At 46.2% G+C, this 16,336-nt stretch overlaps 1 protein-coding gene across 4 annotated transcripts in view; it reads left to right on the forward strand.

Moving 5' to 3' along the window:
- The window catches only part of MAP2K3 (mitogen-activated protein kinase kinase 3), a 470,125-nt gene that overhangs the window by 357,591 nt on the left and 96,198 nt on the right, over positions 1-16,336 (forward strand). For all 4 annotated transcript variants that reach the window (XM_078665238.1, XM_078665237.1, XM_078665239.1 and 1 more), the window contains one exon: positions 904-1,020. In XM_078665238.1, coding sequence (XP_078521364.1) covers positions 904-1,020 — 117 coding nt within the window. The remainder of the gene's footprint in view (positions 1-903; positions 1,021-16,336) is intronic.

Genomic DNA, 16,336 nt, shown 5'->3' on the forward strand with positions numbered 1-16,336 from the left:
GCTGCACCTCACTGATGAAGCTCAATAAGGCTGAAACTGGTCTGGAGTTGCTTGTATTCCTACCTAGAGAGGAATTGGCCTTACGCTGCCCGGTTCTTATTTGTCATCCTTAAACCTTTCCATTCCTGTTATCGCCGCCTTCCTCACTCTTGTTCCATAGACAAAACACAATCTCCTACTGGGTCTAATTCTCCTGTTTCCTACTTGCCAAACTGCTACCTTTTTAAAAAAAAATACTGCTGTAAAATGATAGGATATGTTGCAGTGCAGATCATATACTTTGAACTACAGTGATATTATTGTTTATAGGTCTTGTTTGTCTGAGATAAATACAAATACATCTCTGACTTCCCCTTTTGCATTAATCTGGACCACTTGCATTTGAATATTTGGCTAGGTAGACCGTTCTTTTTACACTTTTAAAAAATGTTTAATACCAAAGCAAGTATAAAAAAATGCACCAGGAGGCAATATAACATTGAATATTAATGTGATGTAGTTTTCAAGTTACCAGAAATCCATCTTTTAAAGTGAGACATTTTTATGTGCTCTGACAATGGCCTGTAGATTGTCCGCTTATTTGCAAATATATACAGCCACTCACACTGAGGTCTGGAAAGCTTATAGTTTGTTTTTAGAAGGGTATGCTTCCAACCAAAAATGTACAGCAGAACAGGTACCTCTTTTAATTTAGTTTCAAACTTGGATTAAGACAATGAAAGTATTAAGTAGAAAACAAAGCATATTTTCTTTTTAGGAAACAAGAGGGTGTTTGCTGAAATTGTGGTTTTGTGTTACAAAGTGTGTGCGGGCTTTTCCAAGTAGAAGGAATCTGCATCTTGATTGGAAATGCAATGTATCTTGTCTGCCACAGGTTGATTACTTTCCTCCACATATCTCTAGGGTGATGTTTGGATCTGCATGGAGTTGATGGACACCTCCCTCGACAAGTTCTACAAGAAGGTGATTGAAAAAGGTCGAACAATACCCGAAGATATCCTCGGGAAGATTGCAGTAGCGGTAAGTTATCATGACACATTTCGCAACTCCTGAGCATTGCCTATGCCTCATAAATCCTCTGGTCATCGGCTAGGTCTTCAGTATTGCATGTTCTGGAGCTTTGAGAGTTATAAGATTTGTGCACAAGTTTGTGTGCTATGCCCCTGAATAATGACATTGCTTGCATGTGTCACCCCTTGGTGCAATTTACTGTTCGCCAGGCCGCTTTGAAACTGTGCCACAATTCTCTTCTCTAGTGCCTGTTAGCTGGTGTGAAGGTGTCCACCTTTTATTTCTTTAAGGATTTTTGCTTTTAGGGGTTTTATGCATCCGCTTCACATTTCCCTATCTGTATTTTAAATTGCAGCATGTTAATGCCATGGAGGCCCAGCGTAAATAATGTAGTCTTGTAGGGGGTTTATCCCAATCCAACTCCAATGGACCTTGGTCACAGGACTTTGGTGTCTCAATTCACTTCCCCCTCACTTTTCTAGTTCACAGCTTCTTGGCATTCTCTCTAGAACCTCTTAATATACTTGAGGGACACTAGCCTCACTTGAGCTTGTCCCTGGAGAATCTCAAATGAACATACTAGTGTTGAACTATGCTTGGTACTAGGTCTGAATTTTTGAAAGTTGTAAATTGCACCAATATTGCTGCGGGTACACTTCGTGACTTTTAGTATTGGGCCCCAAATTTGTTTTTATGTGCCCAAAATGATTTTATACTTATTCTCTATTATTTATGTTTAAGATATTTACATGCATAACATTTGTTTTACTAAGGTCAAGAAAAACGTTTTTATTTTCATTTCATGGTGAAGTTGTTATTTGAAATTGAACAATTGTCAATTTTGCGTTAATGCTTCTGCATGTATTTGCATATAATGAGGGATCCTTATAAGGAGCTTCAATTAGTTAGTTTGCAAACGTGCACATTTGGTTGTACACTCTCAATAGTGCTAGCTGTGCTCACAGCATTTCCTTTCATTGCCTCCCCAAAAGTAAAATATTTTCTATTAATGAAGGACATATACAGGTTTGAACCTCCTAAACATATTGAGACAAATCCTGCCTTGGTGACAGATGATTCCTTTTCACTGAACCATCCTGTATTCAGTGGGTTGGGCCTACTTGTTCAATGAAGTGTCCTCCTTGATGTTCACACTTCGTTCCTCCCTCCAGATCTTGATTTTTCTATACTAGCCATATCGAGAGATACTCTGTAGTGGACACTTCAGGAAGGCAGAGTACAGAAATAATTCCTAAGATTTCTCATTCTGTACTGTGCACAGAGTCTCGACTCCACCTGTAGTCAAAAGGCAACTAAATGAACATAAATGAAGAAAGAAATGAGCAACTGCAGTCGAAGCATCTAACCCCTTTAAAAGAAGCCGAAAGACATGTCTGGACTAAAATACTTCGAAGTTCATCTCCTGTACTGGGATCCAGACTGCCATCTGGTGTGGGCTCAGGTGAACCCAGGACATCACCTTGTGGATACTTGTTGGAAGGTTACTAAGCATGCCTCCTAGGGTTGCAAGATTTAGAACAGGATTGATCTAACATGGTCCTCTCTCTTGTGCATGCACTGATTCCACCTGAAGCGCTTTTAATTGTTATAAAGTGATGTTAAAAAGTTGCTTGGCAAACTGTACCTCTTTGCTGTGGTACTCACTTGATGAAGATATCTAAGGAACTCTGGACATTAAGGGTCCCATTACGAAGTCGGTGGACTTGCCTCCGCCCAACACATTTCTATGTGAGAACCGACCGACCATAGGTCGGCGGTTCTGCACCCCTTATTACGATGTGACTGCACATGGTGCTGTCGCAAGCTCCCATTTCTCTATGGGAGCTTCTGCAGTTGGAAACCGGCTGCAGCACAGGCTCCAATAGAGAAATGGAAGTGTCTGTGAATCCCTGCACAGAGTGGCAGGCGCCTCATGCAGGGATTCAAGGGGAGGTACCATAGGTGCCCACCTGGCCCCCAACCGGAAGCCGCTGAGGGATGGGGGGGGGGGCCCTGCTAGGGGCCCCTAAGTTGCTTTCCAACAGGCTTCCCATGCCGGAAAGCCCGTCATGAAAAGCCTGTTTGAAACCTATATCATAATCACAACAGCATTAATGCCGTCCTAAAGGGATTATGTGCGACCTATGTCTGGCCAACGGGCTCCTTGAGCCTGTCGGAAGCCAGCCGGATTGACTGGCCGGTTTGAATTCTGACCGCCGTAGTTGTAATATGGCGGTCTGAATTCAAACCAAGGACGTCTGTCGGTAAGCCTCCGATGAGCCGTATGAGGCTTACCGACCGACATCTTAATTGGGGCCTAAGTGTTATTCTTAGACCTGGATTTCTCTCATTTTAAGCATTAATGGGTGGAAAAGTAGTCGCACTTTACAAGACCCTGATTGATTGATGGATTGATTGAAAAATGGATTCTCCAAAGTCAGTTAATTCAATACAGTTATAAAAGGAAAGTCTATTATTTTATGTGCTACAAAATGAGCAAACTTATTTAACCAAGCACTATATAAAGTGATTGTTCTGTTGTTGAACAGGTCTCTCCTAACTCTCAGTAGTACCAAATTTATATGATTATAAATGGCAACTGGGTCCTCTCAAGAACCACCCTAAGGGTCGAGATTCTTTTCAAAGTCGCGTTTTCCTGTCAGCCTGTCTTTTCCGTTTTTCATATTGCTAGAACATATAATGTGATGTTGCTTGACATTGGCTGTATGCTCCCCCAGATCCTTTCGTTGGTGTGCACTTTCAAGACACCATCAGTTTCTACCTGGCCTTCAAACAAATTATTGTGGTTCATGTGAAATTCTGTGCCCATGTCTTCATTTAAATAGAATAGGTTACGGCACGGCGCACAGCGTGAATTTCGTTGAGAAGTCTAATGGTTCTAAATGGGAGTTCATGAGTTTCAAGGTGCTCCAGTAGGTAACGTGACTGTCCAAGTACGTCGAATAACTATTGCTGGGTCGAGTGCGTTACAGCGCGTGTAAACGCATCCCTACATTTGTGCACACTTGTAGTGGTTCGTTGTAGACATACAACTGACTCCGATAAGTTCAAATGAAAAGTGTTTTTTAATTTTCAAAACATCATTCAGTGAATTAATTTGTTGTACTTCATACAGCTTAATTCATAGTATCAACATCCTTCCATGAAATTTTCATCGTTGTAAGAACAAAAACGATGCTCCGATGCATTTCGGGCTAATTAAGCCCTTTGTCGAGGAGCGCCCTTGGGCACTCTTCACTGTAGCCACTGACACACTCCCGCATAGCTTGACTCCAGTGATGTGGAGAGCATGGGACTCACGTCTGAGCATACCCATCCCACTCGGGGTGACAAATGCAAAACAACAGTTGATGGACAGAATGCAGAACAATGTCATACATTCACCCCAGTACAGAGATCTGGGCCTAAATCCATCGTTTTTTTGCACTCCACACCACCCCAGTTCAGACATGGCAATATGCAAATCCGCCTTGACCCTGTGCCTCATGGGAACAGTCCAGCCCGAACTCTAAGCCATGTCTTTCCTGGACCGGAATCAAGCATCCTAGGACCGGTTTCTTGCTATCAGCCGTCTTCAGCCAGGATAGCTTGACTCCAGTGGTGTAAAGTCTACAAAAGAGAATAAAGTGCAGAGTGCTAAGAGGTGAACAATTTTCACACGGACAAACAGGGAGTGAGGCAAACTACGTGCCTTGGATAGGAAAAGCTGCTAAAAATGTACAGTTTTAAACACAACCTCGTCATCAAAAATGACCCTCTTTCCTTTAAGTCAATTTGCAAGTACAGGGCAGGCTCCCTCTGACTGACCAGTCATACTGCATATAGGGCCAGCCCAGACATAACTTTGATAAAACTGACTTTATAATGACCGGTGAAACATTTTTTAGCATATACAGTTTGAATAATACTCTGGGACACCCATTTTAGCAAAACACGTTTTAACATACCTAAGCCAGGGTATGTCGAAGTATTATCCAGCTTCATGTAATCTGTCAGTATTGTTCTGCAGAGAGCAGCCCCTGGATTCTTCCAGGTTTTTAACCAGAGCAACTGTGGGGTTCACATTCTGCAGATTCTCATGCAACTAAACTGCCGTTCAATGATATTAGTCCTGTATACAGCGCTGGTACTGCTCTATAACGCATATTAAGATAGCACTAATAAGTGACCGAGCCTGGTTTTCGAGTAATCTGCGCCTTTTCCCCTGGCATGCATCCCGGTAATCAGTTTGATTGCGGGCAGGGTGGGGCAACTGCCCTTTTTCACGTTACCATGGTTAGGTTAGCCTGGCCATTATTGGGTTTACAAAGCTACAGCTCACTCCGCCACGACCTATAGGGACCATTCTAGCGTTGCTAGTGCAGCCTTTTCCCCGGGTGCAATCGTGTCAGCGGGGTCATCCGAAAAGCACCAGGACAGTCTGGATTGCTTGTGTGCTCCTTGAGGCCATCGGAGGGTAGACGCAGCCAAGTGTAGTGTGGTGACCAAAGCAATGCAGGGCGAAGTGGGAGGCAGTAAAGTAAAAAGATTGCACCTGTCATTAACAAAAGCTAGCCTCTGACGGCCACTTTTAACTTTAATGGTTCTGTGACAGAGTGGCAACAGAGAAGCATCGCTGGAATCCATAAGCATTTAGGACCAGATGTAGGTATCCAAATACCGGTCGGTAACGGCCGAAAATACCGATTTTCGGCCGTTACCGACCGGTATTTGGATACTGAGATGTAGGGCCACCTAAAATACAGATTCGGTAATTTTACAGAATCTGTAATTTTACAGATTCGGTAAAATTACCGATTCTGTAAAATTACCGAATCTGTATTATGAGATGTAGGTAGCACTGTAATCGGTGCTACAGGGCTTTAAGAATTCGTAATTTACCACCAACTAGAAGTTGGTGGTAAATCATGAAAAGCCTTGAAAAAGCATTTTTTTTGCTTTTCAAACGCTGCCATGTTGCAAACATACATGCCCTTAGGGCATGTATGTCTGCAACATGTGCACCCATACACGATTGAGGGGTGCAACAGGGTGTCAAAGTGACACCCTGCCACCCTTCAATGTTTCTCCCAATTACTGAATCGGTATTTACCGATTCGGTATTTGGCATTCATTCCTATGGGCCTCCAGGCCCATAGGAATGAATGGCAATTACCGAATCGGTAAATACCGATTCGGTAATTACCGAATCTTACCGATTCGGTAATTTAAAAAGAGAAATTACCTACATCCCATTTACCTACTCTTAAATACCGAATCGGTATGATTCGGTATTTAAGAGTAGGTAAATCGAGATTACCTACATCTGGCCCTTAGTCTTTTATCTCTTTTTACCCCCTGGGACATGGACTTTGGAGGTTTGAGGGGAGAGAGGAAGCATCACGTGAGCACAGCCCTGCATTTCCTTTCAATAACCTGCATTTTCTGGACTGCGAGAGGGCTGCAGGAGACAGCCCTGCATCCAGCTGCCACACACTGAGGGGAGTTGCAGTGTTGTGGAGCACTGCTCTGACTGACATGCGGGGCGTTTAGGGGCAAGCCAATGCCCTCAGGAGCATAAGAGCCTCCTGGTCTGCCCTGGTGTTTTTCAAAAGTCCCAGCTGACATCACGTCAGTCTGCCTGGTGGATAAGGCTGCAGATAAGCACATCTTCGGGGAAAGCAAGGTAGCACCGGAGCAGGAGCCTACGAGAGGGGGCGCTCAGGTGAGTTACCAAGTCTTACTTTACTCCTCTAAAAAGTCACTTCTGAATCCAGGCACTGCTGGGGGAAGATATTGTTATAACGGTTTTCAATGCTGGTTCAACCATCCTTGCATTTACAATGGTACCGATGATTCAAATTAGGAGCATTTTAAAATGCAGTATCCATGGGCGTCCGCATTGTGGGGGCAGTGGTGGAGAGACAGTGCAGTAACACTACGGCCATCATCTGGTCGACTATAGTGTTAATTCTGCACTAGTCGACTCTAGTGTTACTTTACAATGATGCCAGCGCTGCCCGTTACTAGACCCTATGATAACTGCCTGCCCAGTTCGCCTAACTGTGATGACGTGCGTTGGACCAATCATGGTCCGACCTGCCCCAGCAAGTGTGCACTGCAGTTACACAGGCTCTAAAGAAACCGAAAAAGATGGAGAGAGTTTAGAGAAGCAGGGTATGTGTCATGTGCAGAGGGAGAGAATGGTTTTGGATAAATGTCAGGAAAATATGGCGCTCAGCGGGTACCTAAAAGTAGGTGTTCGTAGATAGAGTAGGTCTGGTGCAAACAGGTCAGGGGAACAAACCCAGCAGAAACCAGCCCCTGCTAAGATAGAGAGACGTATCTCCTACCAAACAAATGCAAAGAGTGTCCTGTGCACACGATTATCTAAATTGGTTCTCAAGTGAGAACCCAAAATTGGTAAGCGTTTAATATACGATTTCAGAGTCCATCTTCATAGAGTAAGTAAATTTAATGGTTCAGTGTTGATCAGTACATACAAGAGAAAATAGCCGACACCCACAGCCCGGATGACGGGATCTATCGCATGCACACACCAGTGCAAGATACTTCAATCTGACAGCTTGCCGATCAGGACAGACCCGTCCTGAGACGTGCATTTTTTCCTACGAAAGGCTCGCCGAGCTGATTTTTACCTATACGCCGCCAGACCCTGAACCCCTTCATTTCCGGCGCGCCGCTTACTTTGATAGATGCCTCATTCACATAGTCAGCCCTGAAGAGTCACAGCCCCAACATGGTGTGACGAAACACGTGTCGGCTATTTTCTCTTGTATGTTCTGAACAACACTGTACCATTAAATATACTTACTCTATGAAGATAGACTCTGAAATCGTATATTAAACGCTTACCAATTTTGGGTTCTCACTTGAGAACCAATTTAGATAATCGTGTGCATAGGACACTCTTTGTATGTGTCATGTGCAGCACTGCAGCATAGGTCCACGTTTCACTGCACACTCTGGCTCATAGGCGGTTTTTGGCCCCTACCAACCTACTGCACCCGAACCTCCTGGCAGCAGTGGTAGCTGCATGCTATAGTTTGCTGCCTAAGGCATTTTCGTTGGGCTCTGTTATAGAAAAACGGGGAAAGGAAGAAAAAAACAGGGGGAGAGGGAGGTAAAGATCGGTGCAAAAGCTGTCAAAAATGAGGGGAGAGGAAGGAGAAAACAGTAAAAAAAAAACAAAAAAACAGGGCAAAATCAGCCAGGGTAAAGCACTCAGAAAAATGGGGGAGAGAAAGGTGAAAACAGTTTCTAATCTTGTAAAGACTTGATGGGGTGAAAGCATTGGTAAAACCATTGTTTCCACTTTGCCAATGCTTTGCAGGCTCAGCTCTTGAGGGTTACGGTCGGCAATACTCCGCAGAATATCACAGTTTTTAAGTAACTCAGCGGTATTCCGCAGAGTACAATTCAGTGAACTCTACCATCTCTAAATGAGACTTGTTTACAGGTTATGCTGGGGTGAAAAAATATCTAGTGTTTGTGATTTTAAAATCAGAATAAGAAAGTGCCTCACAAAGTGGTTTTTATACGTACTCCAAAGAATGTACTTGCTCCACATTTTCAATGAACACGAGATTCTCCAGTATTGAATCTTTGATAGATTCACATGCCTGAAACTTTCCTGTCGTCATGGTGGGAGTCCATGGTAATGATAATAATAAGCAGTGCTATGCTTAAGCATTGCAAACCACAGAGAAGCCAAGTGACATTGGTAACCAATTTGCATTGTTATATTAGAAGCCAACTGTAACCAATTAGAACGCAGACTCCAAAGGAATCTTCCTCTGCAGAGCCACCACACCTCAAATTTCTACTGCATGTCGTGTGTCAGGGAGTCTCCCTGAGCTCTGCTCAGTACCTGCGCTTCATTCACTTTTTGATCTCTTGCCTTTCCTCAGAAGTGAGGCAATTGACCCTTCAAACAACTCTGAGGAACAATCGTGGAATTGTTTCACTAAAACATCATATCAGAGGGATCTAAAAAGCGGCTTTTTAGGCACTATATGTCCTGTGGAAAGCCAAGGCTATTTTCTGAAGATCCCCATAAGGAATGCCTTTATTGCTTACATCCTTATCACAAATCCAATGCTTGTAATCATTGCGGAACTTTTTCTGCTAAGACTTTGAAAGACTGTGAGGCCAGACTACTCCTTCGGCTCCAAAAGAAGACTCATTTTGAGTACGGATCTGAAGATGAGGTACATTTCCCAGCAGGAGTAAAAAGGAAAAATGAGGGCTGAACCTCGCATGACAAAGTTCCTAAAAAGTCAAAATCTCACAAGGACAGAGTCTGTAAAATCTGTCAATAAAGAAGAATTTAGTTTATCTTCTAGTCTCAGAAAGTCTTCATCGTCCTCAGTGCCTGCCACTCCTGTAACGGAACCCTCGTTGTAGAAAATCTGCTTGTCAACGAATCGATCTTCTACAATCATTTCCTCGACGGCCGCGGTGTCAACGGAAGCATCGTCAATGGCAAAAATCACCTATCTTGCCAGTTAACTGGGATATCGGTAACCCTGACTGTAAGAGAGTAGGGTCTGCTATCCTATGGTCACCCCAATTTTTGCTTTTTGCTTCACTGGTTTTCGACTTAATGTGGCTGTGGGCCTGCTAATCAGACCCACAGCCTGCTGTTCTCTCTCTAAATTCACAGACATGTACTATAGGTACCTAACCAAATTGGTACCGGACACCTTGTCAGTCCCTATACAGTGCACTATAGGTGCCAAGGGCATAGGTGCATCCAAGGCCTACCAGGGGCTGCAGCATATCTTTTGCCACCCCTGGCTGGTACTTAAATCGACACAACTGGCTGATCCCTCAGCTGGGGGCAAGGTGGTGTAATCACCCCTTGCTTAGATATAGTATACCTATGTCTAAACCTATATCTGGACACATATATACCTATCAGCCACTCCTATAGCAGGCCTTAACAATCCTGGAGGCAGAGTGCTTGGTTTTATGTGAGATAGTGCTCTGGCATGAGCTGAGCCTGTCTGCAGCTTGCGGGACCATTTCCCTATAGCTGTTCCAGTGATACTGCCATACCATATACTCTTAAGTGCATTATAATCCTCGCGGTTAATGCTAACTTTGGTTTGGCTTTATCAAAACATGTCGTGTTTGGTATCATACACTTTGGAATACTACCCCCTCGCCAGTTCTGGCAACGGGGGTAGCATTCCACCCTTCTAGAGGGAGAAGACATGTTACTTATTGCAAATGCGGTTAATCCTAACCAGAGCCCCAGCATCACAAAATGGATGCTGCTGCCACAGACATGAGTCTGGCCTCCTGCTGCTGACCGATACTCGACAGAGGAGGCTTGATCAAAGGATCTCCTGTCACAGGGAGGTGTCACACCACCCCAGACAGGAGATAGTGGATTGTAGCAGGGAGGGTTGAATGAAACTAGACACTGCCTGGGGCACACAAGGTGTCCCTGGGCAGATTCCAGTCAAACCGGTTCTGGGGCCATCCAGCCCCAGTCCTGGCGGCAAACTGGACAAAGGAAAGGGGTGTAACCGCCCCCTTCCTGGGTCCCACCCATAGGAGGGACCTAGCAGGTAATCCAGCCCCCAGATTTGGAATATAGGTGGGAGCAGTGCCAATGCACATCAGATTATCCTGACTGAAATTTATGAAACGAAACTCTGGACCCTTCGACATCCCACTCGACGTGGAAGACTGAAGAATCTCCCTTGTGGTCAAGGAGTGACCACCCTGTGCAAACAGGCACCATCCAGCACCTCGACGTTTGCTTTATTGCAGTTCCCGCCGGAACTCGAGCGACAGAGATCGACAAGAGCCATCTATCCCGACTTCCAACAGTCCGATCCACAGTCCATGCAGAGCTGGGACTCGTGGAGGCGACCTGAAGCGTGGGAGCGGCCATCTTGAAGTAACTACGAAGAGCTGACCGTGCAGCATTCGAGGCTCCCTCGAAGCTGTGCATTGGAGCGTGAGAAGCTCCAGCCCCGAGCAGCTTTTGCACCGAAGCTCACCCCTCTACACTCGACGAGTGCTGCGTGGGGCCCTTCTGCATTTTCCTGCTCGACGCGTTGGTCCGGTCGCTTGCCCGTTGGCTAGCGACTCCTGAACCGACAAACCTTTAACTTTGAACAGCTGATCTGGTTGCTCCAGATTGGCATTCGCTCCCCTGAAAAGGAGCACCCGCTCAGACCTTGCTGGTCCGAGTGTTAAGCCTTCTTCGAATCCTGCGTGGGTTGCCTTTGCCAAGGCTTGTTGACTCCGATCGTGAAGCCGACACCGCCAACAGCGAGAGCCTTCGTGGGACAGCTCGTGATTCACTCCAGGACATCCTCGGTGCCCCAGAGTCCACGTGGCAGCGGAGACAAGGCACCCGACAACGACCTGACTGCGCCCGACATTGCCTGGTTCCTTCCTGGTCACTGGCTAGTGACCCAGACTCTGTCCCCTCTGCTTTCAGGTACCCTTCAACTTCGATCCACCCTTGGATCGCACCGGACACTTCTCTTCTGGACGCCTGCTGCATCTGCATCTTCATCTTCAGGCACCATCGAACTGCGTGACGAAACCCGACACACTTTGGCACCTATGCACCCGCTTCCTGTGGGTGAGGTAACTTACTAGCGCCGGTGTTCTTACACTGGTACACACCTCTAGTGCCTAACTCTAAAGTTTGGTAGTCCTAGTCCAGTCGGAAGACTCCTTTTGCAATAACATTGTAACTTTTACGCACCATTGACTTTACATTGGTGAAAGCAGTGCTTCCCGCACTGCTCCCGAATCCCGCGGGCTACTCCCGTCCTAACTGCTGTTAGTCCACTGTAACCCAAGCGATTCCCAAGGCCCTAGTCCTTACCCCTAATCGATTAGTGATTCTTATACCACTTTTTTGATATATGGTTTGAGTGGCCACCGGCCTCATCCAAAAACGTGCAACTTGTATATGTTTAACTGTGCTTTTATTTAAACGCTTGTGCTTCATTGCTCATAAAGAGTAGGGGGGATTATTCTAAGAATAAATACATATATTTTGATAATATATAACTTGTGTGGTGTCCTTTCATTTGATATTACAGGATTGTATATGGTAAAACAGCTGGCTTCACATGTCCTTGGGAGTTAAGCCTTTAAGGCTGCTTAGTCCATGCTACCCCTAGGATAGCTTGTCTATAAGGTTGACTTACAACCACCACCATAAGGGATTGTTTGGACTGATACAGGGTGCCCACAGAACTGTGGACATCATATACCAGGCCAACTTCTCACACCGACGACGACAAAATCGATGACTTTCTTCATCAAAGAAACGGATGACAACCACTATGTCGGCAACCTCGTCAAGGGGAATTTTTTAGTCTCCAGCAACGAGACCAACATCCCTTCTGAAGCTATTTCGTAGGAAACAGACCCCTTGTTCGATGTCGCACCATCGTTGATGAGCCCGTCGACGACTCAGAAGGAGACTGTTTTTATCTCAGTGGAAAGGGTTACAGTGACCCAACACCCTTGTGGGATGAAGGACCATTTGGACCAGCTTACAGTCTCGCACAACTTAATGTAAAATGTCAAGACACCGATGACGACGAACCTAGTAAAGACACATTCTCATATTTGGAAGGAGGTTTCTGTTATCAAGACAGACAACAGCCAGCACCTCAATGCTACAACTCTTTCCAGAAACACTACCGTTATGATGAGCCGTATGGAGAACGCAATGACTCGCGTCATTCCACAATTTCAGTACCTCTTTGCTTGGTAACAGACCTAACACCAAATGCTGAATGACTATTATAAGTGATTTCCAGAAGCAAATGCTCCAGTGCCACATTCTCAGAGGTGTTCTGGTACACCAGGTACAGTGTCCTGTTCTTAAAACCCCTTTAGACCTGCAATCTCAGCAAGAAAGGTGTATTTTACCATGGATCACTATCCGGGATGACTTCATGGAAAATCATGTGGAAGGACAGCTAGAGGAAGGGGAACTTCCTCAGGATCTAGCGGGCTCTGATCAGGAGTGGGATGACTATATCGCACCTTCGTCTGCTTCACCGTCACTGGCTAGCTCCTCCAGAGGACATAAGAGGTTTTCATGAACTCTTGGAATGGGCTTCCAAGGGTTGTGACTTACTCCTGCCAGTAATACAAGAAGAATGCTTCCTTTACGATTTTCAAAGATTCGACAAGTAAATCATTTCAATCCATTCCCATTGTGAATTACATTTGGGAGGAAGGCCTGAAGCTCATGAAAACTCCGGCTGCTATTACAGCGGTCGTTCCTTGACTGGATAAGAAGTATAAAGCACTTTAAAATTCACCTACCTGTCTGTTAGGTCATCCTCGTCCTGATTCGATGTTTATGCAGGCAGCCTAAAGGCTGTGCAGGAACCCTTCCGCCCCTTGTTCAGTACAACCAGACATGGAAGGAAGATGGCTGGATGACATCTGCAAAGGTTTTTCAGCTATGCCAGCCACATTTATTAGGGCTTTTAATACGCTAGCCATTTAAAGAAGATATAATTGACACATGTTTTTGGACATATCAGCTTTCATAGACTTTTTACCAGAAGATTAGAAGGAAGGTAGAGAAATAACACACAGGTGAATGAGCATTCTCTGAAATCATTGACAACGATATGGATTTATCTACGCCTGCTTTCAGACAAAGGGCAGATGCAGCTGAGCTATGCAGGCAAGGATGGTTAACAAGGACGACGTCCTTTTGCCTGGAGGTGCAGGCAAAAATTCACGGCAGCTGGCTCATAAGTGTTCTTCTGCAAGGGAAACAGCCTAAGATGCCTCTAGACATCAGTGACAATTTCCAGGCACTAGTCACCTCCGATCCTCATCCAAAATACACGAGAAACCACCTCTCCAAATTCTACCATCGTCTTAAGAGCATCTCTTAAGATAAGTGGGTGTTAGACGTAATGCACATGGTCACACCGTGGAATTTGTTGAACAGCCTCCCAGCCATTCTCCTTGCAAAAGGGCTTGTCATCATCTTACTCTGTTAAAGAAGGAAGTACAGTCCCTTATCTCCAAGGGCACAATAGAGGAAGTTCCGCTCATGCATCTCAACCAGGGCTTCTATTTCAATTTCGTCCTAATCAAAATGAAGTCTGGAAAGTGGAGACAAGTTATGGCTGAGGCTGTTGAACGAATAAATAAAAATAAAAAAACCTTTCAGAATGCTCTCATTGCAAGAGATTTTACTGCTGATAAATACAGGAGATTACATGGTGTCTCTCAACCTCCTAGACACATGCGTTTCACATCCCCATACATGCAATTCATTGGTGGTATCTGAGGTTCAAGGTGGCAGGGTGCATTACCGATTCAAAGTACTCCCATTTGGGCTGTGATCTTCTTCCAGAGTTTTCACAAAATGCATGGCTCCTGTGGCAGCATTCTTGAGAAGAAATGTTCACTAGGTGTTTCCATACCTGGATGACTGGCTTATCAAAGAGCTCATATTCCACTTGGCAAGAAAATCTACCTTGGTCTATCTTCGGCTATTCAAATATTTAGGTTTAAAGTTAAACAGAGGAAAGCCATCCCTAACACCATCCAGATCTTCGGTTTTCCTTGCATCAATTCTGGATACAAAAGTCTCCAAAGCCTATCCAACTATGGTAAGAATTCAACACATCATGGAAATAACGGCTTCCCCATAAAGAAAAAAGTCCACTTCTTTCCGACGTTCAGGTCAGTGTTTGGAATAATGTGTTCTTGCATTCCATTAATTCCAAATTGTCATCTGCACGTAAGGCTGTTGCAAGAACAATTGGACCCATAATGGGTACAAATCCAGGGTATGTTCGAAGTCATGGTCAATATTACCCCAGCCATTAAGCTAGCAATGTCGATGGAGAAATAGGAGAATATATCTCTGGGCCTGTCGTTCATAACAATATAGCCCTATTTCATAATGACAACGGACGCTTCCTTGGAAGTTCAGGACACTCATCTTTAGGATCTGGAAATTCTGGGGAAATGGTCCTCTCTAGAGACAAAAAGGTACATCAGTCTTCTAAAGTCGAAGGCTGTTTTCCTAGGCCTCCAATCCTACCTTCAAAGGATTCGAAATGTATCTGTCTTGGTGAGGACAGACAATACCATGACCATGTTCTATCCCGCCAAGAACGAAATCGAGGGGGCATAGCTTGGAGCTCGGCAAGATGGCCGCACTGTAGTGCAGCTCTGCCAGCCATCGTCTGACATCCTTCAATTATCCTGCCCCAGCCCTGTGTTCGCGCTAAATCACCCCCGGGAAGGAACTGCCCTGTGTAAGCGCTATCTGGCGACACCACTTGCGGGCTGCTGTGCCCTGGGAGTGCAGACTTTTGGACACCACGTGGCCGTCTGGGGACTATCGTTAATGGCGACCCGCGCTTAGCCCTCTTTGCCATACAGGAGCCACTGGTGCCCGACCGGAGCTTGAAAACTGCTGCTGGGCTCCCGCGGACCGTACCGGACGGAGAGTGCTTGAGCCCGTGGCACGGGCATTGCCCTGACGGACTTCCGCGAGTAGAGGGTGGGAAGCGCGGCAGTCGAGAACACAGCTCAGGGGATTGCGATCACGCAAGTGCCCGGCGCTGAGGTGGTGTACAGGCCGCGTTGCGGCGGAGCGCCGGGCAGCAAGGCATAGCTGCGCCACTCACTACCCCTCCCCCTGTCTCCTCCGGACCCCGCGCTTCACCATTGGGGGCCAATTGTCTGGACGACATCTGTGCCTGCCCGTGACCGGCACGCTGAGGCGGTGCCCCTTGGATGCAGGTGCTGGCCCCTACAGAGTTTGCTGATGCGGAGGCAGAACTGATTGACACCTCAGACGGCCAGAGGAAAGCCGCAGGGCACCTGGTTTGGCGCCGAAGACCCGCTGGTGAGTGATTGGGCGTGGGTGCAGTGCAAGAAATAACCCCAGCCTGCGCGGGCCGTGACGGCCCTCCCCTGCTCACTGCCCACTCCCTGCCTGAGGCCCGCTGCACGGACAGCGCCACCCGGGTGCGCAAGGCCCAAGCCGCATTCCCTCAGTGCCTGGGAGCTCGGCGCCATTTTGCGTGCAGATACACGGCGTGTTGATCGGCGCCCACGAGACCCACTGACAGTGACATCGGGGGGCACAGCTGCAGAGCCTGACTGGAGGTGGTCTTCCTGGCCCCCAGCCGACCGCAGAACACACAGGGGACATACGCGCTTCCGAGGCGAACCAAAGCGCGAGAAGCGAAATTCAGTGATACAGGGACTGCGCCAGTCATACTGCGCCATGGGGAAACTGGATAAGAACCAGCCCCGCCTGACC

The sequence above is a fragment of the Lissotriton helveticus genome, chromosome 10 (assembly GCF_964261635.1).
Source record: "Lissotriton helveticus chromosome 10, aLisHel1.1, whole genome shotgun sequence".
NCBI lineage: Eukaryota > Metazoa > Chordata > Amphibia > Caudata > Salamandridae > Lissotriton > Lissotriton helveticus.